This window comes from Buteo buteo, chromosome 26 (assembly GCF_964188355.1).
Source record: "Buteo buteo chromosome 26, bButBut1.hap1.1, whole genome shotgun sequence".
Classification (NCBI taxonomy): domain Eukaryota; kingdom Metazoa; phylum Chordata; class Aves; order Accipitriformes; family Accipitridae; genus Buteo; species Buteo buteo.
Genome location: NC_134196.1, coordinates 10,684,250 through 10,709,382, shown reverse-complemented (window position 1 = coordinate 10,709,382; position 25,133 = coordinate 10,684,250). Strand labels below are relative to the sequence as shown.

The 25,133-nt window shown below is 38.7% G+C and overlaps 1 protein-coding gene across 1 annotated transcript in view; it reads right to left on the bottom strand.

Annotated features, from left to right (window-relative positions):
• PAWR (pro-apoptotic WT1 regulator) overlaps positions 1-25,133 on the bottom strand; it is an 80,099-nt gene that overhangs the window by 8,529 nt on the left and 46,437 nt on the right. Inside the window, exon 3 of the mRNA XM_075058052.1 lies at positions 7,272-7,306. Within this exon, the coding sequence (XP_074914153.1) occupies positions 7,272-7,306 (35 nt within the window). The remainder of the gene's footprint in view (positions 1-7,271; positions 7,307-25,133) is intronic.

The following is a 25,133-nucleotide window of genomic DNA, read 5'->3' as shown; positions in this document are numbered from 1 at the left end:
TCTCCATTATGATCACTATGTACAAAAACAGTGCTAATTTAAAAATATATATGAGAAGTCAATCATTTTCAAAGTCACAAGTTTAACACTGTTCTTCCCATAGCTATTTTCTTCTTAATAGCAATGTTATTTACCTTCAATATAGAATATAATGAGTAATTAAGAGTAGCAGAACAGAATGCCCTGGGACCAGGCAGAGATATACAGATCTTTTCCTTCTCAATCCACCAAAACCATATACTTCTTAGACTTTGAAAATATACAGCTAAACAGCAAAAGAGAAAAGAAAAAAAAAAAACACACAGAAAGAAAGGCGGGGGGGGGGGGGGGGGAACACCCAACTTGTTCAGTCTTCAGCAGGAGAGCTAGAATGGAGATACTCAAAAGCCATCTGGACATGACCCTGGGCAACCAGCTTTAGGTAGCCCTGCTTGAGCAGGAGGGTTGGACCAGATTCCTTCCAGAGGTCCTTGCCAACCTCAACCAGTCCGTGATTCCGTGAAATCACACAGCTGAAATATGTATACAATGGTTTTCTAGAGCACTTAGGAAAAGAATGAAAAGCACTACGAGTATTCCTACAACATTTCCTTTAAAACATAGAAGAGTATATGATTAATGCGTTCATTTAACAGTTTTGCATTTCATAACTCTAGAAAACCCCTGCTGACAATGTGCAAATCTAGATGGATACAGTGCAAATCAAAAGCAGGAGCATCTGGCAAAAGGCTGTCTTTTCATGGATATAAATACTGTTTTGCTCCAGTATGTGTGAAGTTTCCAAGGCACACTGACACAATTGTAAGGAATTTTGTAGCTTAATGTTATTACCATATTTAGCACTGTTTATTCTTCATCTAGAAGATTTTTTTAAAAAACATTTCTAGGACCGGATACGCATGTTGCAACACAAAATAAGAGAAATATTTTAGCTTAACTCTATAAATTCTAGATTATGTAGCTTTCTGAGAGATGTGTTGTTTCATGCTGCTAACGTCTCAAGGATAGACCACACAAAAAAGACTCAATTTTTCATCACTCAGAAAATGAACCCTTTTGCCAATATACTGGAGTATCTCAACTCAGCTCCAGCGAGTGATAGTGGCAGATGATCCTACAGGAAAGTTAGAAGAAAGAATACCTAGATAGGACAGGTTTCATTAGTACTGAAAATTAAGACATTTTCAGTATTCTCCCCGAAACTCACTCAAAAATTTCCTCACCTATTCCACTGGGGAGCAGACCCTACTGAATACATTCCTTTTCAGTATCAGCAAGTACAAAGGACATATCATGAAGACTTCTAGGAAACGGGATTTTAAAAAAACATTTAAGGAGGCATTAGTACATAATCCAACACAAGGAATGTGCCAGATACAAAGTTGGTTATAACAGCCAAAATAACAAATGTCCAGTACACAGCAACAGCAAAAAAGGTACCATACGAGACACAGTAGACATATCTTTTGCAAAGAATGAAATTTTAGTCTTCATATACAATGTCACTTTGTGAGCCTTAAACAAGAAGGAAAACTTATCTAGAATAACAGTATCACTGAAATTGGTGTCTATGCTTTACTAAGAGAAAATACCTATCAATCAGCCCCAACGAAGAGTTCTCTATGGAAATAAACCTTTGTGTGTATATATATATATAATCTATTTTATATTTATAAATATGTAACAACCATACTAATACTCCTAATAATAATCTGTCCAAACTGAAGAGCCTTGTATACTACTAAGAAAACAAATTGGGTTTATGCCTTCTTTTGGGGGAGAGGAAAAAAGTATATACATGTGACAGCAGAACCCATTTAGTTTGAGACTGCAGCTAAAACCTTGCTTCCTCTACTTCCAAACTGAACAAAGGTTTACAAATACTTGCAACTTGGAAGTTGCTGGAATCTCACAAAAGGTATGAAAGAAAAGAAAGCCTAGTGTCAGTAGATGTACATTGGGTAAAAGCTGTCATTAGAACCAGATGAAAATGATAGAGTTCTGCAAGCTGAAAAAATTTAGAGTCACTGCTCAAGAATGCAGTTCAAAACGTATTCCACTTTCTAGCATTCAAGTAACTTATGCACATATGACTGTTTCAACACTTGCAGTTGAAACATCTAGCCACAGGCTATGGCTGCAGGAAACGGTATTTTTTTAATTATTTTTCAAGAAGAATATCTGAGATTGTATTTGTAGCCATATGTACACTGGATCAGAGTGCCCACTCAGAGAGTAGCAAATGAGAACGCATCTGGATAAAAACATCCCTCACTACTGCTTCAAAAGGGCATGTTTGACAAGATGTTTAACAAAATTCAACTTCTTGTTCCATCAGCTTACTTTCAATTAGCCACTATCAAAACCTCATTTTAAGCATGTATTCCTGTACTAGAATGCTGAAAACAGCAAACACTTTTGCAACTTAATAAGATTTGCTTTTCCAACCTTTTTCTGTCTGTACTTAAATAAAAATCATATAGCGAAATCAACCCACATCACAGTTTGACTCTCTTACACAGAAACAAAAGTTTTGTTTCAGAATTATGTTCTAGTAATTTCCATTAATATAAAATAAAATCAGTTATTCACACAGGGGCAGGTTTAACAGCAATATTACAGAAATGTGGAGTAAATCTTGCTCCTTCCAATGTCTTTGAAGTACTGTCCAAATTACAATTTCATCCAATTAAAGTCACCTAGTCAAAAGTAGATTTCATTGATTTCAACTCCAACACTTTTTTTTTTGTTGTTGTTATTGTCAGAATCTTGTAACTATTGTAACTATACTTGATTTGGAAACTCTTAATTAAATTATGTCACTGAAATCCAGCCGGTTGCTGACAGCTTCTTTGGAAGAATGAACAAAAGACAGTATTTCTAAATAGGCCACCTTGGACTTCTGTTACTTCAGACTACTTAAACCAAGTCCACGGCGTTCAGAGCCGAGCTGAGGAAAGGCAGTCTTGTCTTCTCTACGGCGGCACGTTCCCAGCCTCCTCCACTTTTCCTGGCTCTGGCCTTCAGGTGACTGAGTAGGAAACCATTCAAAGAGCTGATGCAGCAATCCAGCAGCCCAGCAAAGGAAGCCACCAGTTTTCAGACACAGTGGCTCCCTGAAGCATCACCCTGTCCAGCTGCATGAGCACCGACACAAGGGACAGCGAGGACTGCAGCCAACTCAACTTAGACCATCAAAAACTTCTGCAGAAATAAACGCTACATGTTTCTGCCTTCTCATAACATCAGCACTGGCTGAAAAGAGGATACAAAAGTCAAGAAAAGCACCTCGAGTGACCTCTATCTATTTTAAGTGTTCATACCTGCACAGCAGAGGTCCCGATGTAACAAGCTAGATGAGACAATGCTTCAGCCGCCAACCCTCGCTGCAGAACTCCCAAACACAGGCAAGCAGGCAAGTCTGGGCATAGTGTTATGAAATGGTACTTTGCAGCTGTATTAATTTTTTTTAATTAGTGAGACCAAGATTAGTATGATGGAATGTAAATTGTTGTAGTTTAAAATTTGTAGTAATCTAAAAACACTGAGCAAGAGAATTTCAGCAGCACTCTAACATTTCCTTCAGAGCACCTCCAATCAGTGCTCTGAAGCACTAGCTTCTTCTCTTCTTGTGATCTCTTCATCCTCATTTACTTTTCAACTCTTGCATGAATGTTAAACTTGAGTACAATGTAGTCTTTTAGAAGTAGTGGGCAAGGGTCTCTACCTGTTGGGTTCCATGTTAGCGTGCCATACTACCCTAAGAGGGGAAAAAAAAAACCAAAAAAACCCAAACCAACTCTGACATTTTGTCTGGAAGCCATATAGCCATACCATATTGTATTCATTTCAACTAATAAACAAACATATAAGGGGAACACACCCCTGAACCACTAAGAGATTTTAATCTAACTCTTTCTGTAAACTGATCCAGCCTGATCTGTCTGATCCATGAACCATGCAAAAATCTTCTGAGTTATTTTAAATCCTGATTTGCAAGGTTTTCTTTTCAATTTAAGACCATTCTAAAAAAGACACTAAATTGGTTCAAAAGCTAGTAGACAGTCTTAAAAATAAGCTGCTAAAACAAATTCTCTGTGCTTATAAAAATACTCCTATGTCCACATACATATCTTGCTTTACTGTTACTTGCAAGCAAACTTTTTAGTTCACAGAACACCAAGAGAAACCTAATTCACGTTTACATGTAGATTACGCTCAAATATTTCAATAAACAGAATACACTTTGCCATTCTCTTGTTTGAGAAATCGGTGATGACACCAACTATGCTGACAGCATCAGACCAGAATCAGAAAACCACTCTTGCTAATGGCAATGTTGCTTTAAAATAACTACTCACAAAGCAGTGCAAAAACTGGTAGACCCAGTTACAGTAATAGTAGCTTGGAATGGCCAAGATGAGGCGTATCACATTAAGAAAAGCCTAGAGAAAAATGAAAGATGAGGAAGTTGATATAGGCTATTCCAACTGAAGGATACCTACACATTTTAATCACATGAAGCTCACAGTCAGATCAGATGGCTGATCACAGCTCCCAAACACTCTCACGAACATGTCCTGTGGCCTTCATGTCAGCATGACCTTGAAGATCCTGGTCACGCTTTTAATAGATCTTACAGTACCGCTCCAGATCACAACAGAACCATCACTTTCTTTTGAAAATATTTTATGCCGTTGATCATGCAACTATAAAGGAACCCCTCCACAAACTGTTGGGGTGCAAGTGAGGGAATTTTGGAAGTAAATTCAGAAGGCGGACTACGATTATAGACCAAGATCCTCATACCAAACTTTTATTTACTTTACTGCATAAGGAGACAGGCTCAGTTTGTCCAAGTCAGCCAGAACAGAAGTAGAATAACACATCAGAAGCCAGCAGAGTTCATTTGTAAACATGTCTTCCAGTCAATGGACACTCAGTGAAACGGGTTTCTTAGCAATGTCATATAAATGTTTAACCATGGATTGCTGCATCCATATAAGGCAAAGTAGCCAGTGTGTCTGATTAAATAGGTAGTAAAATCTGTGCAATTCCTTGAGCCCCGGAACATATTGAGAGAACAGCGATTCCATGAAAACACACAGCACAGATCCTCCTCTGCTCTTAAGCCTCTCTTGTCTTGTTAGGTTCAGGAGTCTGGGTATCTCAACATAGACACGGGAACAGCTATATGGGAAGGGGAAGAGAAGGTACTGGAAGCCCGGGATGGTATCGGTAACCCAGGACTAGAAGTCAGAAGAGGACAGAGGGAAGGGGCAAACAAGCCAAACATTGTCAGAACAGAAGAGAACTCTGGTCCTGACTCCTCTAGCACTCACACCAGAAAGTGAAGCCACTGGGAGACATACTTTGTTCAAGTACTCTTACCTGAAAAATTACTTCAGGGGAAATAGAAATTTTCAAATAAAGAGGAAAACCAATAGATACTGTTAACTCTAATCACAGTGGGCATTGTACACCTCGTGGAAATACAGTTAGAATAAAACCCACTTAGTATTTGTGAGCACTGGGCACTGTGCTGACTTCACAGGAAAAATAATCCCTTCTTTTCAACATGAGGTTTGAAGACTACACAATGACTAAGATAGATGGCAACATACATAACAAAATATTGAACAGCAGCTCACAACAAGTCAGATTCCTCCTGAATGCGATGCCAGTCCTGAGGGGGAAAGTTGACAAACAAAGAACCTACATCCCACACATAACTAAAGCTGAATGAACAAACACTGCACAAACAAGTCTTATTTTAGCATTTTCTAGCTCTGGAGTCTCCTATTTTTGCAATGCTAATGCAAAGAATTAGTTTATTTTCAAATAAGCTATGAATGTGACTGTGCAAACTTCTATTTATTACCACCACACATACAAGTTTTTGAAAGTGAGTATATACAGCATGTGAACAGAGTAAAGATAAGGGTTATGAAAACCACAAATCCCTGTGACACACACGGCTAAGTATTCAGGAGTTACAAATAGCACAGAAAATCTGCACAGGGACTGAAGAGGAAGTGGAGACTGAATTAAAATGTGTTTGATTAATAAGAAAGGAATAATGAAATTACGTAGTCATTAAGGTTGTGACAGTAAGTCCACCCATTCCACAGTGACAAAGTGATTTAAAAAAAAAAAAACCTACAGCAATAAAAAGCATCACTCAACTAGGTTTATGAAAACCCAGGAACATAAACATAAAAGACAGCAACACACTAAGAAACCTAAAGCGTAACAGGATAGGTTATTATTTTTTATAACGAGGGTGGTGAGGCACTGGAACAGGTTGCCCAAAGAGGTTGTGGATGCCCCATCCTTGGAGGTGTTCAAGGTCAGGCTGGATGGGGCTTTGAGCAACCTAATTTAGTGAAAGATGGGGTTGAACTTTGATCTTTGAAGGCCCCTTCCAACCCAAACCATTCTATGATTCTATAGGTGAACAAGTCTGAGGGGTGGAAAATACACCAGCGAAGGCTAGATAATTGTAGGTGCTCTTTGCGCTTACTTCTACAGCCAGGATGTACATACACAGATGAATTAACCACCTACACATTTTGCCTGAGTAAAGGGTATCTAAAAGAGACCACATTCATGTGTCAAATAAAACTATGTTTACACAAATGCCTGGCTTCAGGTGATGTTATTTTAGACCCCATGCTACCATGACATTTTCCTAATAATTGTGATAGCTGTGTCAATATTAATTCCACATGGGCAAAAATTGCACATGTTGGTCAGGTGTGTCAAGAGCTTCTGAAATATTTTTCTGATTTAAGAACTTGAGTAATGCCCAGGGTAACACTTGGCTCAAAGACAAACAAACAGGAGACGCTACATGTGGGCAGCATCCCCTACAACTGAGACAGTAGTATGACAAAAGCATAGAAATTTCTTTTGATATTACTGTGGAGAGCAACAAAATTATCTTCCTGTATTAAACTTCAGAAGACGGTTCATAAATTAACTGTGAAACCGCTAGCTCCTAGGTAACATGTAGTCAAGTTAGATATTTGCTTGGGAAATGTCTGCAATAGTAAACCCAGCAAAATACTAGCTGAATTTATTTTAAAATAGTAACATAATAGAAAGGTTTGGATAAGTTTACTGCATCTCTCAGGTCCTTACCCCAAAATCAGGCTATGTATCTACAACAGCAGTATGATGGCCTCTTCTATGAACACCCATTTTAATCAGCTTTATTTCTAACAGAACTATGTATGTAAAGAAACGTGTTGTGTACAAAGATCTCATACCTTTTATACCTGCTTGAAACCATCCTGGAGGAGTCCTAAAAGAAACAGAAAGGAAAAACTAATTAACATTTTCCTTGTATTTGTACTTCCAAAATACTTTACCACCCCATAGAAAATGAAGCCTGCAGTTAAGAGCAGGAGGCCCATGCCTCAAACAGCTGCAGTACAAGTCAGTTTTGCACTATTTTGCTGTCAGGAATAAACAGAACACCAGTATTATTGTCACCATGTTACTGCTTCTGAACACCAGCTCACAACCCTTAAATGACAGCTTCTGGTTACATCTTAAAACTGGATGCACATACTCCATCCCCCAGCATCCAGAACATGCAGCTTACTAAAACTGCATACACCCTGCCACCAATATACCTTCACTTCCACTACTAATACAGAAACACTTGTGCACTTTGATAGCTGTTCATCTAATTGTCCAAGAGCAGCAGAGCAAAACTGTTGCAATTGTTTGGCACCATGGCTGTCCTTCTGGACAGAAAAAAAAAGAACTGAAGCCAGCCAGTAGTCAGGGCTGAGACCCAAATCAATTTATTACATATAAGATGGGTCATGGTAACTACAGGTATGCTCTTCGCCGTGCTAACCCAGGTGTTGCAACCTGGGTTACCTCAGTTTCTTTCAGGCTAACTGAAGTGGTCTTCTCCTGGCCTTTGCTGTTAAGCAGGTAGGCTGGAAGTCTGTACGTGGATGTTTCACGCACTCAAATGTCAGACAGTGACTTGTCAAGCTACATTAAGTGAATTTTCAGATCATTGCTTTCTAAGCACCTGCAGATGCTTAATGTATTCTGACTACAAACTTAAAGAATACTCTGCTTCTCCTTTGACTGCTATTTGGAAATTATCTTAACAACTGAAATAGCAAGAGAGAGAACACGTTTTAAACATGAGTACAGATTTTACATATGAGTTCGATGGTGCAAGAGCTGTGCATCTGGCCCTTTAAAGACACATACATGGATTACTTGCAGACTACAAGTCTTACCGTACTTTTTTCTAGCTTAAGGTAAAGAATTTCATTACTTTTCAGATTCCCACAATGCAGTAAGATGTTTTCAGTAAGATTACATTTTGTTTGGGGTTGGGGGGGGTGGGGGGGTGGGGTTTGGTTTGTTTTGGTTTTGCATTTGAAAAAAAAATCCATTACACTGTTATTCTGGCTCTGTGAAGATGGAAACAAAAAGAACAGTGGGGAAAAGGGCTCATTTATTGTTACACAATCCCTGAAAAAACTTTGATGCATTATATACAAATGAGAAAACCTGAAAGAATATATGTCCATCAATAATGCTATACTTGTAGCTTCCCAATACCAGTGTGATCACATAGAAAAATTAAGACATGTTTCAACTGGTTAATGATGGCTCAGATTAGACAGAGTAAGTCCACAAATATTTTTTAGGATGTTGTAAGAAGAATATGAACCAATTATTTTATTAGTCATAGACAAAACTCCCCACAGCATCAGCAAATACTAGGTAAAGAGTCAGGAGAGCATATTTAAGGAATTAATGAACTGAACAATTGCCTTTACTGGAAAAAATAATGGCAAAGCATGAAATTCTGTCTATTTGTGACACGAACTGCAGACAACAGAATAAATGAGTTCTCAAAACAAGATTCAAGAGAAATTCTATCCCCTCCAAAAATCCTACAAAACATTACACTACCTTCACTGATCAGTGCATTAATATCTTTGTAAGTAAGTAAACAAGCTAAAAGATAGGATAAAAAGAATATTCTTTTATTATATAAAATGAAGTTGACAAAAGTATTTGTATTACAGAAACAAAACTTGATCTTAAAGTGCATTTTATTTTATGAAGCATTTTCAACTTCTGCAATATGTGCTACGCTTTCCCTAATACAAGCAGAAGAACAATATTCAACAAAGTTACGTCACGGGAATTACTTAAGGAAACCCACAAAGCGGTGTAAAATTGCTGGTTTAACACTGATAACTATTTTATCATTGATGACAGCATCTGAAAAGTAGCAATTCACAGCTATGAAACGGCAACCTAAATTCATGTCTAAGAGGGCAAGGAAACAGAATTTTTAAAATTAAAACAGTACCAATGCTATTTTTAAAGTTTACTAGAAGTTCGTTATCTTGAAAGGTCATGGCAGTAGGGGCAGGTTTCTGAGGACTGGAAGGAAGTAAGTGTCACTGCTATCTTCAAGAAGGAAGATCCAGGGAACCAGAGGCCAGTCCTTACCTCAGTCCCCGAGTAGGTGATGGAACAAATCCCGAAGGACAAGAAGGTGAAATCAGCATGGACATATGAAGGAGAAATCATCCGTGACTGACCTGACAGCCTCCTACAACAAGCTGACTGGCTCAGTGGATGAAGGGAGAGCAGATGATGCTTATCTCTATTTTAGCAAGGCTTTCAACATCTTTCCACATAACATATGTATAGGCAAACTGCTGAAATATGGACCAGGTAAGCAGACTGTGAGGTACAATGAGAAGTGCCCAAAGGGTTATGAACAGCAGCACAAAGTCCAGTTGGACCCCAGTCACTTAGCAGGTTGACAGAAGGGCCAGTACTGTTTAACATCTTCATTAACAATCCGAATGATGGGACAAAGTGCACCCTCAGCAAGTTCGCAGACTACACAAAACTTGGATAGGCGGTTAATAATATATCAGACAGCTGTGCTGCCATGCAGAGGGACACTGACAGGCTGGAAAACGGGCTAATAGAGACCTCATGAACTTCAAAAAAGGGGAAATGCAAAGTCTTGCACCTGGGGAGGAATAATCCCAAGCACCAGTACACGCTGTGGACCGGTTGGAAAGCTCCTGTGCAGAAAAGGCCCTGGGGGTCCTGGTGGACAGCAAGTTGAACATGAGCCAGCAATGTGCCCTTGCAGCAAAGAAGGTCAATGGCATCCTCAGGATGCATTGCCAGCAGGTCGAGGGAGGTGACCCTTCCCCTCTGCTCAGCTCTGGTGAGACCACAGCTAGAGTGCTGGGTCCGGTTCTGGGCTTCTCAGTACAAGAAAGACATACTGGAGAGATTCCAGCAAAGGGCCACACAGATGGTGAAAGGTTTGGAACATCTGACACATGAGGAGAAGCTGAGAGTGCTAAGAAAGTCCAGCCTGGAGAAGAGAATGAGCAGGAGGTACCTTGCCACATGTATAAACAGCTGATGGGGTAAAGAAGATGGAGCCATACTCCATTGTGCCAGAGGAAGGATGAGAAGCAAAGGACAGAAACCAAAATACAGGAAATTCAACTCAAAACGTAAGAAAAATACTTTCTTACTGTGAGATTAAACACTGGAGCAGGTTGCCCGGAGAGGTTATGGAGTTTCTCTCCAGGGAGATAATAAAAACCCACTGGCCACAGTCCTGAGCAATCCACTATAGTTGACCCTGCTTTGTCTGCAAGGGTTGGACTAGAGACTTCCTGAGATCCCTTCCAGCCTTAATGATTCTGTGCTTCTGCTCTGCTGGTCTGAGTGTTCCATCTGCATTCTTCTCTCAACTTAGTGAGTTTAAGTGAACACATACCTAACATCTGGCAGCTTCAGAGGATTTCATTCTGTCCTGTAATATTGTTATCTAGGGGCTTGCCCATCTGAACTTTTACATACAGAGGACTGTAACGGCCTGGGTTTTAGCTTTAAGACAGTCAGCAATGACTGACAAGGTGATTTGACTCTGATGCATGTGAAGAGATTCAAGTAGTTTCATCTAATATGTTAAGATACAGGTTAATTGTATATGAAAACTGAAATGCCGTATCAGTAATACCAGTCACAGCTCCTGGTGGTGATGGTCTCAGAAACATCCTGGTTGTCCCATTAGCCATAGACAGGTGGTTCAACTCTCTTTTTAAGCTTGGATGGAGAAAGAGGCACATGTAAGTGACTGAGTCAAAATTTTGCCTAACTGTCTGTCGATACAATTCTTGCCAATAAGGTAGGAACTCTGGGCTCAAAGCTTCCTCGTTTCGTATTTTTTAAACAGCTTCTTTTTCAGGAAAATGCTGAAGCCTTGAGGTTATGGCCATGCTTCCTGGTGAACATAAGCCTCTGCTTACAGTGAAAGGCAGAATTCACGAGAAAGGGAGAATTTGCACATGACATTGCAATCTAGTGAAGCACATGTACCCTTGTACAAAGAAATCTCTGGATTTTGGATCCTTGTTTTCTACTCTAGACACCAAAGGGATGCAGCGTATGCATCATACACCCTGAAATTTGCCAAGTCCTTTTTAATATAGTAAATGCAAATATAAGGTGTAAAGCAATTTATATACATAGACTTGTACATTTACCTCAACAGGAGACTTCAAAAGTTTGGCAGTACTACTCAGAAAAGCCAGTTCTTCAGAAGAAGAAAGCTGGGAAAGCAAACAAATGCTCAAGGACAAAGTACACTGCAAATACTCTCATTTGCTACAAATGACAGCTGTTAAAACTAAAATAAAATATAAAAAAAACCCCTAGCCCTTTGTAACAGGTGTTTCTACAGCAAGTATTAGTGGTTTTTATTTTTGTAGTTTAACTATGAACAAAAAAGTTAGAAAATACACATTTGATGCATAAAAAACAAGTTTCCTTTGATAACCAAATTAATACTGCAGATTTGGTAAATTGTGACTTTTATTATTTTGGAATCTCTAATGTAAATGCAAACCAATCATTCTCTAAGGTGATGATGCAGGCACCAGGGAAATATATTATTTATCTCTGTTCTCATGTTATGAAATTTATTTTGTGTGTGTTATTTATTCAAAAGTTGCTGGGAACAGGAATATATGTAGTTATACTATAAACAGCATTATACGTCTATTTATCAAAAATGAATCTAAGCTTTCAGACTGTTCAAAAGCTCTTAAAATGAGGCAAACATGTCTTATAATTTAATATCTTGTCTCCTCCACCAGTTTTGGAGAAAATAAGGTTGGCAGAAAATGAAGAAGGGGAAGGAGAAAAGAGGGACACCCCTGTTCTGCAAAGAATTAACCTAAAACCAGATGATTAGCCATGTGTATAAATACTAATTTACAAATCTTGCTTATATTCTTTAGTATTTTTAAACTTTGAGTTTCAACCCATGTTTAAAATATCTAGTCATTACTATGAAAATGATTGATTTGCCAAAATAATTGTTTATGAGCAATGAAGAGATCAGTTCATTTCAACGTCTCCCTTTAAGAAATTCTCTTTACTGCCTGTGGAAATCCTGAACGGAAAAGCAATCAGTAAAGAAGTAACCCATAAAAATTATGCTAATGATTTCCTTCATACTGGTGAAAAAACATTGCTGCCAAAGACGTCTAACAACATCAGTTCTTCATCCAGGGTTGAAAACACTTGTTTCAACACAGTATTCAAACAAAGCTTTAAAATTACTTTTACTTCTTGCATATGATCTCTGGCAGCTTGCATTACCTTTTAACAGTATATACTACTGCTAATAAATTATATAATCAAGTAGTCTTGCTCTTCCTCCATCTCAAGTGGGAGTTCAGGAGCACTGCAGACTGACAATATGTCAGCATTGCTCCAAAACCTGGTCATGCTCCCTTTTTGTCATGTCTACAAAAGTGTTTGTGCAGCCATGTATTAATGCACAACAGGGTGTGAGCTAAGTGAAAATAACCAAGGAAAAAGCAAAGATTTGTCTCATTCCACATGAGCTCCTTCATCTGATTCACCACACAGCCTAATACACACACACTTGCTGCACAAGAGAAAGAGAATGTGTAAGGGCAGAAAAGGCAGCTGAGACCATTTCCATTAATGAAACCATTTACTGACAATTAAATTTTTGTCAAACTAGGATATAAGCAACTTTGCTAACTCCGCTCTCTGCTCCTGGCTCATCTTGGTATTTCATCTGGCCAACACAGAGATTACACAAACAATCTGGTCATCAGGCTTTAAATAAATAGAGTTGTCTGTGTTTACAAGTGTCTGACAAAGATTTCCAGATGTTAAACCAATCCTACCATTACAAATCCACTAGTTAAAATGTACTAACAAACATTGTTTTTAAACATGTACAAACTCTGGAGTCAGCTGGACTATGAAAACGGTTCACTAGGAAACCTTGAAAGACTACTTAAAAGTTTTGCAAACAATTAAAGCAAATTGCCCACATCAAATCAGCCTGCTAAGCTACACTGGTATATATACTGCCATGTAGAATACCTGCAGTGTTTCAGAATTTGACTACATACTAGTGTAAATTATGACTACATAATAATATTCCTGCAACATACAAGGTTAAATTTTGACTGAAATTAGGCCATCAAAACAATTTTTTCATATGCAATCCAAATACAGGCTTCCTACAAAGTTTCCTATACGTTCTTCAAGGTGTGAGTAAATAAGACTTCACTGCATGGAAGAAGGAGGTCTGCTGCGGTTTCCTGCCTTTTTACATATCAAGGAACAGGTAGATTCTATCTCCATCCAGTCAATCAAGTTAACTCCAATCTCCTTTGTGAGTCACATCTTGATTCAACTACATCTATTTTTCTTCTTACATTCAGTACAACTTCACATTGCCATTTCCTTGGAAATGGCAGTTACATATCTTCTGCAACGCAGACAAAGTTTCATTCAGATATTAAAGTGAGATAACATCTGAATGCATGACAACTGAAAGGCAACCTGATCCTACTACAAACCAGGAATAACTCCAGGTGTCAAAAGTAGGAGAGAGAAAGATGAAATATACTTCTTGCCCCTCCCCATCAAAATTCCCCAAAAGCAAGCATCTCTCAGGAGCAACAGAGTCATGGAGATACCATTTACCTTCCATTCCTGATTCTAAACCCCTTGAACATTTCTAGAGATGTTTTTCATGGAATGCAACACAAATTCAACTTTGAATGGACATGCTTTCACCACCCGGGGCGGGGGAAAAACCTCCACTCATTATTTCCACAGAAACCATTCTTTCCAGAAGCACTCCAAGGTGCTTTCAGTAAGCTTAAAGCAGCAATTATATCACTCCACTATTTGCACCCCTTGTAGCTGTGCACTTTCTAGATCTCTACTTGGACAGAATACTTGTACATACAAAACCATCCCAGGCTCCTTCTCCTCCCCCCTTATTCTCCTAGCTGCCAAGATTTTACGTCTATTTCTGAGACTCATTACATTTTATTTTTTCCTGGTGTGGATTTCCTAGAGAAGACTTTAAACACTCTTTACTCACCCAATAAATCTCTTTTATAAGCTGTCATTCTAAATATGAACTTTTATTTCTAAAACTGTTAGGAAAGTATGAAGATATCACCACCTATTAATCAGTTACAAAATAAACTGAAACAGGAACCTGGTAAGATTAAACAAAAACAAAAGCTGACCTACTGTTATTAAATAGCCTGACAAAATTTTTCGTATTTTGATCTTCCTTTGATTTGTACTCTGTCAAGTTGGAACCAACACATTTTAAAAGAGCCTTGTTTAGTTTACATCCAGCTGATCTTTTTAAAACATGCCATAATGAATAACACATAACAGAATAAATCTTTGAGAAGGAAAAAGATATTCCTATATTCTGGAGATTAAAATTCAATTGCCAGAACTATTTTGATATTGCGGCACCCAGACACTTAATTCCAGATCAGCAATACAGAACAACCTCTTCCATGCGAAGCAGTTGATGTAGACAAGCAAGACGTAAAAAAATGTCTTAGGGGAAAAGGAAGATACAGTTTCTTTACCTGTGCTAAAGTGAGGAAATTTAAGGTTAATATACCCTCTAGTCACATATTTCTGAAATACTGAGTGATTGATTCAGGTAAGCATTTATAAGAGTGGAAAGACAATGGCATTACAGTCTATAGAAGGATGATGCTTTCTTTAGGAAGGAAGAAATAAGAGAAATTATAAAGGTAAATTCAGTAAGTAAATTAATCTGTCAGAATGGCTGCCTAAATTGGGGGTAGGCAGGCGCAAATGGAAGATCCAAAGTGAAGACACTTCTCCAGATGTAGAGTAACTTAAAAATAAATTAGAACAGCACCACAAGTTACCAGTTCCCTAGACTGACTTTGAATTTCCCTGGCCCTTTCACTGCAGCCCATTATGAAATCCATGCATCCCATCAAACAGGTTTCAGGCAGTCTCTTCTATCCCTTGCCTATGCAACCCTTTGGGAAGAAAAGCTATTCCAATTCTTTTTTCAGAAGCAAAATTTGAAAACATGTCATTCTGTGACGTGTGCACATTTCTGGACGGTGGATGAATGATGTCCTAGGTGAAAACACTGCAGTTCTCTTTACCTGACAGAGCAGAGCCTCAATGAAGTACCATGCGCAGAGCCCGCTCCTGTGCTGGTTTTGCTTTTCTAGAAATCAGCAGCAATGAAGACACCCATGCGAAGAACACCTCTTCCCCAAATCTGCCAGGATCCAAGAGTACCTATGAGCTCTGGCTCAGCACTGGCCTCGTCTGGCTCCTGCAGAGTGACTCAAACGTTCTTACACACAGTCTGCCCGGGCACCACAGCCCGCAGACACTGCGGGGCATGCCCCTTCCCGCGCCCAGCCGAGTGGGAATCGTGTTCAAAGGCACTCGAGTGCCTCGAAGAACCAGCCAGGCTGTGGCATGGGCAGCAATGTGGATATCCGCCGCAAGGATGTTCATCCTATCCTGACCTACTGAAATATATTTGCAGCATGTTTCCAGAAGTATTCTGTAGTACACACTTTCTCTGTCTCTACTTCACGGGATAAATTCCAGCTATTCCAACTATTAATTACCTGTCCAACTGTGAAGAAAAAAATCAAATATATTAGCACACCAATTATTAAACTGTGGCACAATTTTAGGTCAGACTTATTTCGTATCATGTTAATATAATTTAAAAATCTTAAGGGGTTTTTATCTGTTCTTACACAGTTGCAAAGGTATCAATGTTTTGTATGTAGAAAAACTCAATAGAATATGTAAGTTCATGGTGGTTCTCTGCCTAAAAACCAGTATGAACTAAATCTAATGCTTAACTTTTTGGTTTACTTCTTGGCCAATACGGTTTACACACCTATTTGGATTTTTACACAAATAAATGGAGGATTTTAAAGTTTGTTACTTCTTATACTTCACCAGGATCTCTTAATCAGCTTTAAAATAGACATTAATAACACAGAATCAGAGAATGGTTAAGGTTGGAAGGGATGTGATATTACATATATTACATACTTACATATAAGTATTTTTATATATCTTCTCTTGTTAGATTGTAGCATATTGTTTTTATGTTGAGTGATAAACATAGTCATGTGATTTAAGACTATAGTATGTTTACAATGTCCTAGAGGTTTCAAAATTATTACCTATAACTTGTAAAGCAAATTAAACCAAATTATTAAAGATGAAAATTTGCTCAGAAAAAAGAGACACCAACGTGAGAAAATGAAAGAAATACAGTGCTGAAAGAAATACAGTGCAAATATTACTTCCACCTAGTGATCAGCCTGTGTAGTGAGCTAAACCACAAAGGAGTGGGGAAAAAGAGAAAAAGAAAAAACAAAACAGATTGGAGAAACAAATTTCAGTCAGGGAAAAGTTAAATGTCCTCAATTCTGTTCACTTACTTAAGTGAACGTTTACATTATTTTTTTACAGCCTCATCTACTACCTTTAATTAATATGTAATTAGTAAGGACTTCAAACAAGAACTAACATAGACATCCTAAAATGCCTGTGTGCAAGTGATACATATTATTCCTACGAAGTTATGACTCATCTCCCTGTTTACATAGAGCCAGGAAGCCACAGAGAAACACTGCAAGAACATCTAGGGAATCAAATCAGATGTCTAGCACGAAGGTAAGTATCCTCAATTCCTACCTATGAAGAAATCTATCACGGACATTAGGTAAGAGAAAAAATTAAAGAAATACCTGCAGGTAAAACAAGTAACTCCCAGGGAAGACAAGTGTCTTCAAGAAGAAAACAGCACCCAAAAATAAGGAAACCAGAAATACTAAAATATATGAACGGACGGTGACTCACTGACAGAGCAGAGCTGGAAAAATAATCAGAAAGACAGTGATTATATCCAACATATGACCTTCATGGATCAGTGTTGAATAGTCATAAACTGAAAAGGTAGGCTTCCTAAAATTCCCTGAGAAGAAAGGGAACTTGGAAATACTTGCACAAAGCTCCAAAATTCAATGTGTCAGTCAGTCATAAAAAAAATAATCAATACATTTCCAGAAACCTGAGGAATACCTCCAACATGTAAGCAAAAAGCACAGGATCTAAAACACACAGCTTGACACTGAAATAGGAGAGCATTTAAAAAAAAATATATAATTCAGATGGATATAAACCTTTACAGCTCAAAGAAATTAAGAGAGTATTCTCAGTTCTTAAGGGTCTTTTGCAATCTAAATGATTATATGATTCTAGGATCTTGAGTCACAGAAGAGCTAAGTCACGATATGAAACCCACAGCAGAGATGACAGTGAAAACACAAACAGAATTTGCTGAAGTACTTTATAGCAAGTGTAAATATAAAATCCTGCATGGAGCTTTGTGCATAGACCCTTCACACTACACCATCCTGTGTCCAGACACACAAACAGACAAAATACAATTTCTCAAAATTATTTTTGATGAAATTTGTCTCACATTTTACAGAGCTTTATAACTTTTTCAACCACACCTTAGAGTGCCAAGCTGCTTGTTGACTTGTCTACACAGTGGTTTGCACACTATGTACTAGAAACACAACTAGTGATAAAAACAGCTTCTTCAGTGGAACCAGTTTAAAACAACAAACCCTCATGCCCACCTCTACTCGGTGCTGGTTCCAAGAAAAGAGAAGAGGCCCTTGTCGGTGAGTTTACCAGCAGAATGGGCCTGACAGCTTCTACTAACAAAAGAGTAAATGGAGGCAGACAACCCAGAGACTACTCTACAGCTCCAAAGCCAAGTGACACAAGAGTCACCACATCCATACTCCAAAGCACTTGACAGTGGATCTCCTCCATGTCCCATGTGGTGTCCCTAAGAAATAATAATCTGTAGGTTCCCCCCCCAGTCAAAAGCATCTCAAATACCGAGAGGGCTGAACTACAGCCCAAAGCGGTGTTTTCATAGCATGAAACCTAGGTCTGTCTTGCACACCCTAGCATGTTGATTAAGGGCATGCTTTCTGAACTAGCAAAGGCTAGTGATGTCCTCGTAGCACTACACAGGCAGCCAAACCTGGTGCTGTGATGTTCATACTACATGCAAGGACTGGTTCCTGGCACATTATTCCTCAAACAGTCCCTAGGTATGATATAGGAGAGCCCTAGGTAGCATGAGCCAAAACCACGCCAGAAAACCTTGCTAATAATTAAGCCATAGGCTTTATCAGCAGTGCAGCAGTCGAGCTCACACCCAGGTCTTGCTGTTTTTAGCAGTATAAAATTAGTCAGACTGTCTCCACTAAACAACCCTGAATTCCAGATTCCTCCTCCCTCCTGAGCCATCACATTCATTACACCAGACTACAAGGATGTAGAGAAGCAGGCTCCCCCCTCATCCTCACACCACTACGGAACTGGAACGTGCAGCTTCTAAACGCACAAGCACATCTGCGTCACTACTACCACTAAGTTAGTATGAATAACACAAATGTATGATCCGTGTTATAAAAATTTTTGACAACTACTGCTATGTCTATTTCTGCAGAGCTGTATAAATATCTGCTCATCTTTCTGCAATAGTGAGCAAGTTGTCTCCCCTCTCCACCTTGCACAAAGATATTCATTCACAGCATGGATCCCCTTGGTCCACGTAGGTTCTTGCAGAAGAGCCTCCTCCCGCTCTGTACATACCCCACAAGTACTTTGTCACCTAGGCTTCAGACCTGTTCCTGGCATGAAAGCAGTATTAATGAAAAATATCTCTCTAGAATAGAATAGCAGAAAAGTGCAGGAATCAGGAGTATTACCATACCTTTCAGAAGCTTTTGATATCAGTCAGGCTGTGTCATCTATTTGTACAAGCAGATATGGCAGGAAGTCCTTCCTTTTTCAATAAATTTGCATTTACCCAAGGACTCTTCTCACAGAAACCTCAGCTAAAGTGTACCGTTATACTCTATGGGATCACATTCCCCTCCCCCCCCCAAGAAATTTTAAGAGAAGACTGGGCAGAGATATCCACTTAGACATCATCATTTTTGACAGCTGACTAGAATTTCCATATTGAGTCTTTCAGAGCTAAAACATTCTTCTCAAAACAGCAATCAGTTAGCTGAGTTAAAAAGTTATGCCAGTCCAAAAAAGAAAGCACATGGGAAAGAAAAATTAATTCCTTCACATGAGGCCCCTGCTGACTGCTCAAAACATTAGCTGGGAATTTGAGAAACTGCTTCCTATTCTTTATGGCACTATGAAGGCTCCAAACCAGTGTAACGCCAGCTAATGCACCAGCTTATGCAATTCTGGGGCACAGCGTCATGAACTCCACAGTGAAAGAAACCAACAGTGCAACACCAAAACAAACACTTGCTCATACAGGCTGAGTACTAGAGAAGAAAAAAAAAAAAAAAGAGAGAGAAGGAAAGTAAACAAAGCCCCCAAAAAATAAAATCTTAATGGAAGGATCACAGCCGAACTGGAGAGAAACTGCAAGGAAGAAATCATAACTCACACACTTTGCTTCCCACTTGGTCTGCACAACGATTTAGAAAATACCTGAAGAGCAAGCTGTGCTGAAACCCCTGCAGTTCCTAGGCACAACGGTGAATCTACAGCAGGAGTAAGAAGCCTCCACACCACCTTGCCTTCACAGATACAGGCTTGATTCAGTTTTAGTTTTCATGCAGGTCCTGTCATGACTAGTTGTCCACATGCACAGGCACACAGAACCAAGTATTCAATTATAAGAGACTTCATGGGTACGTTTTAACTTTATTTGCCAGGAGTGAAATGCATTCCTGAAACAAAATTTTAAAGCTTAAACCACTTATCCACTAAATTAAATTTTAAGGAATAAAGATGTTAAAAAATGTTCATCATTTTGTATTTCTTTCTAGGAAAAGCAAGGTTTGCTTGTCAAAGGTAATCAAATTTATGCTGACAATGATCAGGCACTGAACATGAATGATGCCTTCCACAAACAAACGGAACGATTCCTCTTTTTGATCAGTCGTTATGAGGACAAATGTTGGTAACTATGTCCTAGTATTTCCCTACAAGAATGGAGGTCAGATGACTCAAAGTAAGGATGCTCAACCTGCATCCCCAAGGCTACGCATCACCAGCCAAACAACTTCATCTGGCTGGTAGCCAGTTTACAGCCACCCGCTCTCCCTTCGGTCTCACATTAGTAACTGCTAGCTCTCAGCTTCCTGATTTCTTAGGGGCAAAGGGGACTGTGGTTTCACTTGTAAGCACTTTCTGAAAGCAGCGGTATTAGATAGTGCATGCGCAATATAGTTGAATCAGATTTGCTGAGCAAGTGCAGATCCTTTGGGAACGTAAAACCCACTGAACATGCATGGATCAGCAGCACTACACATAGGCATACATATAGTAAATTTGCTCACATGAGAGGAGAGGAGGATGATTTTGGCAGAGAAACCTATGCTGCTACAACAATGTCTATTACATAGCCCATTCAGCTGAGAAATCCAGACTCCACTGTTTCAAAATTCAGTTTCTACTAAAACACACACAATTTAACTAAAAACTAGCAATCTCATTTTTGCAAAACAGTTCACTCAGTGTCTTTAAATACTTCAGTTATACCAGACAAGACCACCATGCAACACTATTACTCCTGAACTCAGAGGAGTTACCTTGCAGATTAATTAAAAAGTTACTACTCAGGGTGGGTTTCTTTCCAGTCTCGCAGTGACACAGACAAAAAGCATTTAAAGAAAATTAAGACTGCAAAGCCAACTAATTCAGTACAGGTCAGAAAGATGCTGACTTACACAACCTTCATTCAAATTCTTACAACTACATGCATCATGATACTGCCTTTCCTGACATCACCACACGATGTATTTTTCCACAAGATCTCTTAGGTGGAAACAAAGAATAGTACTCAGTGAGTAGTGTTCAGTATTTTGCATTTGCCCGTTTTTCACAAAGTGACCACCGTGCCTTATTTACTGCTATTAACAGACTCAAACTGCTCTGAGAATACATACCCATATTGCTAGAAACTACGTCAGTGATGGCCTGATCATACGTGATCATGGAAAGATGAAATTCCTGTGTTCCTGTTTTCCTTACACAGATCACAGGAATATTTGGGGTCTCCCAAGCCATACCAACCCATGGCAGTTAAACATCAGAAGCACTTGGTTCATTTCATGAACTGTACAGGACAGCAAATTCCCTGCAACTGGTGTCACTTACCTTGAAAACACTGCACACACAGGATTGACTTTAGATGCAAATATATTTTTAAAATTAAGTGATCTTTTAATACTTAAACAACGTTGAATTTGAATACTTTTTAACCCATTTTTATGGGAACATTTTTAGACATACAATAAGATTTCCTCACGAGTCTTTCTATTGCATTCACTATTATTAAGTGCTCTGCGAATACTAAGGACTGTTTTCATACCATCTCTGTGAGGTAGATCACATTCTTAATCTGCAAATAAAACCCCCAAGATTAATATTATCTGGTAATTAATTGTCAAATATTAGAGTCCCACAACCTGATTTGGCAGAATTACATACAACTTCATGTACACAAACACAGATCCTCCTATTTTACATATTTCTGTATTTTAATCACATTTTATTTACTCACTTTTTTAAACAATACCAATATTACAATCACATTGTTATGTAAAATAATCTTTGGCCTAACATCTGAAGAAATATAACACAGAAAATAAAACACATGCCTTAATACATTTGGGCATGCCCTGTAGCACAACTGCATTTCTACAGACTGAAATTAACACCAAGTAACATCATGACAATATACTTATAAAAGATTAATTATTACTCTTGAATGCATGCACATAGTTCTCCTTTGCAAGAGCTACATGAAACGTAGATGCAAAGCATCTTTGAAAGCTGTGGTCAGGTATGAATAGATATGAATATCATTACCATATACTTTGGATAGTAAGACTAATTGCAAAATGATGCTGTATGACATACATTACGCTGCTGCGCCAAATAAAAAGCCAGGAAATGCAAAATAGACAGGTATGAACTGCAATGCCAGTTGAGAAGCTTATTTGGCAGCATATTCTTGGCAAAAGATTCAAGTACAAAACTCTGGGGAAGCTTGTGTCAAGCAGGTTTTCAACTGTGTTTCCTAACAGAGATGCACGTAATACTTTAGTTCCCTACACGCCTCGCAGTTTGTCACACAGCTAAGAAGTCACTAGAGACTTTTATTCCCTAACTTTATTTTTACTTACTGCTTTCAGCATAGCTTATAAGGTACCTCTATTAAATATTTACATAAATATTTCTAACACTGGCTTAAATCACTGCTTCAGAAAATTTCAACGTGTTGCGTCCCACCTGAAGTAAAGGATGATATTTAAGCAATCAGAACTGCACCAGAGCATTTTTGTGTGAATACCTTTAGACCACATTCCTCTTAGAAACTGCCTACAATGTTCTGGTGAAATGTAAAGCTTTTTTAGAACAAAAGGTTAAAAAAAGATCAGATGTGGTTTTCCTTCCATTTTCATAGGCTCTTGGATGACTTACAACTAAACACACAAGTCATGGTCATCTAAATGGTCATGCTAATAAATCAAGTTTAGATGACTTCACCAGCCATCTAACCCATTCACTACTGAAGTTAACTATGATGGACCCAATCTGCTGTGGCATAATTTTATAATTATACCATTAGGTGAATGCTGATTATGCAGACATTTCATCCTATCCTCCAGTCAACATGGATTCTTTGGGTAATTTCTACACTGAACAGAATGAATATCCAAGCATCTATCAGAAGCTAATCTCTTGCAGAGAACAAAAACCTACATTGCTGCTAGAGAGAGGAGTGAGAGCAATCAAAGACATGGCAATACTACTGTGTAGGCAAGTCATGTTGTGGAGCTGAAAACTAGAGCAACTTCTCCTTTTGCTGTCTTGGATTAACAGCTCCACAAGAATTCAGTACCAGGGTCAAGGTTTAGCCTGTCTACTAATGCACATAATTTGAATTTATTTCAAGAATATGGTACAACATAAAGACAAGGTTCAGTGCTACAGGTACAGTGACACTTTTTGTCTAGCAAATCTGTCTAGCATTGTTGACTGTGATGCATCTTACAAAGTTGTATCTTGAATCTTACCAAATTATTTTATACAAGACCTTCATTTCTTGAATTTCTTGTTGCTGCACAATCCAAGAGCAATACAGGTACTCCAAGAAATGCACTTTACGATTGCATACTCAAAACAAATTAATGGTTGGAACAAGATGATCACAATTTCTAACTAGAGTGCAAGGGTCTTGAATGAGGTCCTTGGCTTTGCAGCACTACATAATGTGCAATCAGGTACAGCAAAACAGTTGGTGTGGCTTAAAAAGAGTAAGTCACGCCTCCCACTGGAGTCCCAGGCTTCAGAACACTTGAGAAGCAAAATTCCCCCACTAGTTTTGTGCCAGCAATACAAATTCAGAAGCAGGTTTCCAGCAGATGACATTAGAGAGATCTTTGGTAGTCAATCCAGACACAAAAGGTATTGTTAACTGTGACAGTGATGATCTGCAGTTTCTTAACTTGGAATTAAGAAAGACACTGGACAAATTTTGCTACTGTGCAGCAACATTAAAGATCAGCATTCCCTTTTTACAGCAGGATACTCTAAATTATTCTCATTTTTATAAATCGTTACCTTTCACTTGAAGGATTCAGTGTATTTATTTCACAAAGGTTGAACCTCATTATCTAAGGGACTCAAGAGCTTCCTCTTTTCATGCCCACAGGCACAAAAATTGGTATCTCTCACTCTCTCTAATTGATCCCTATTTCCAAGTTAAGTTAGCGGGGGGGGGGGGAATCATTCTGACATGCTTGGTCCAAGTTTGCCAGGAAGAGGAAAGGCTTCAGCCAATCTAATTTTAGATGCCTACATTTGATTTAGTGAGACCCCTTTTGTCATCCATGGGGAGAAAAACACACACCTAGAACACAGTAAACCCTACCTCCATGCCAATTTCAAAAATAACTCTGAAGATCTCAAATACCTTGTTGTTGCTTGGTGCTTTTGCCAATACGTATCTACTCAACTATTTCCTTATCTTACCCTTACATGTCAAACAGTTCACAGCTGATGAAATTTTTTGCAGTGTGTTCATACAGTGCACAGCACAACAGCTAGCATTCACAGACACTACAACATTTGAAATAAAACGTGAGCAGAAAGGAACTAAAGATAACACGAAGCAAAGGATTTCAAACTCCTTCCAAGGTATTGAGAATGACAGTTCTGTGTGATTATGGCATAATTTCCAGAAAAACAGCTAGCTGTGAATTGAAGATTTTAAGGGATGGAGGACCTACACATGTGCCTCCCACTGCAAGGCTTTATGTTGGCTTTGGATTAATCTTCTCAGCCTTCCCAATTTGCTCCCCAATTTTCCAAGAACACCGTAAAGTAATACAGACACCACAACATGTTATCACACTGGGGTATCTCTTCTATAATGACATGGAAGTTATGTTAACCCTACTGCCACAGGATTACACCAAGAAGGGCGCATATTTATGCATCTAGTCTCCTAAAATATTCTCCAAACAACTAAATTCCAGGAGGCAGGGGACCATGGTATCAGCACAACCTGAATGCCTTGATGTGAAGTTTAAGGCCTTGCATATGGTGGGTTTGGAGGGGTTTTTTTGAGCGTTAGCACA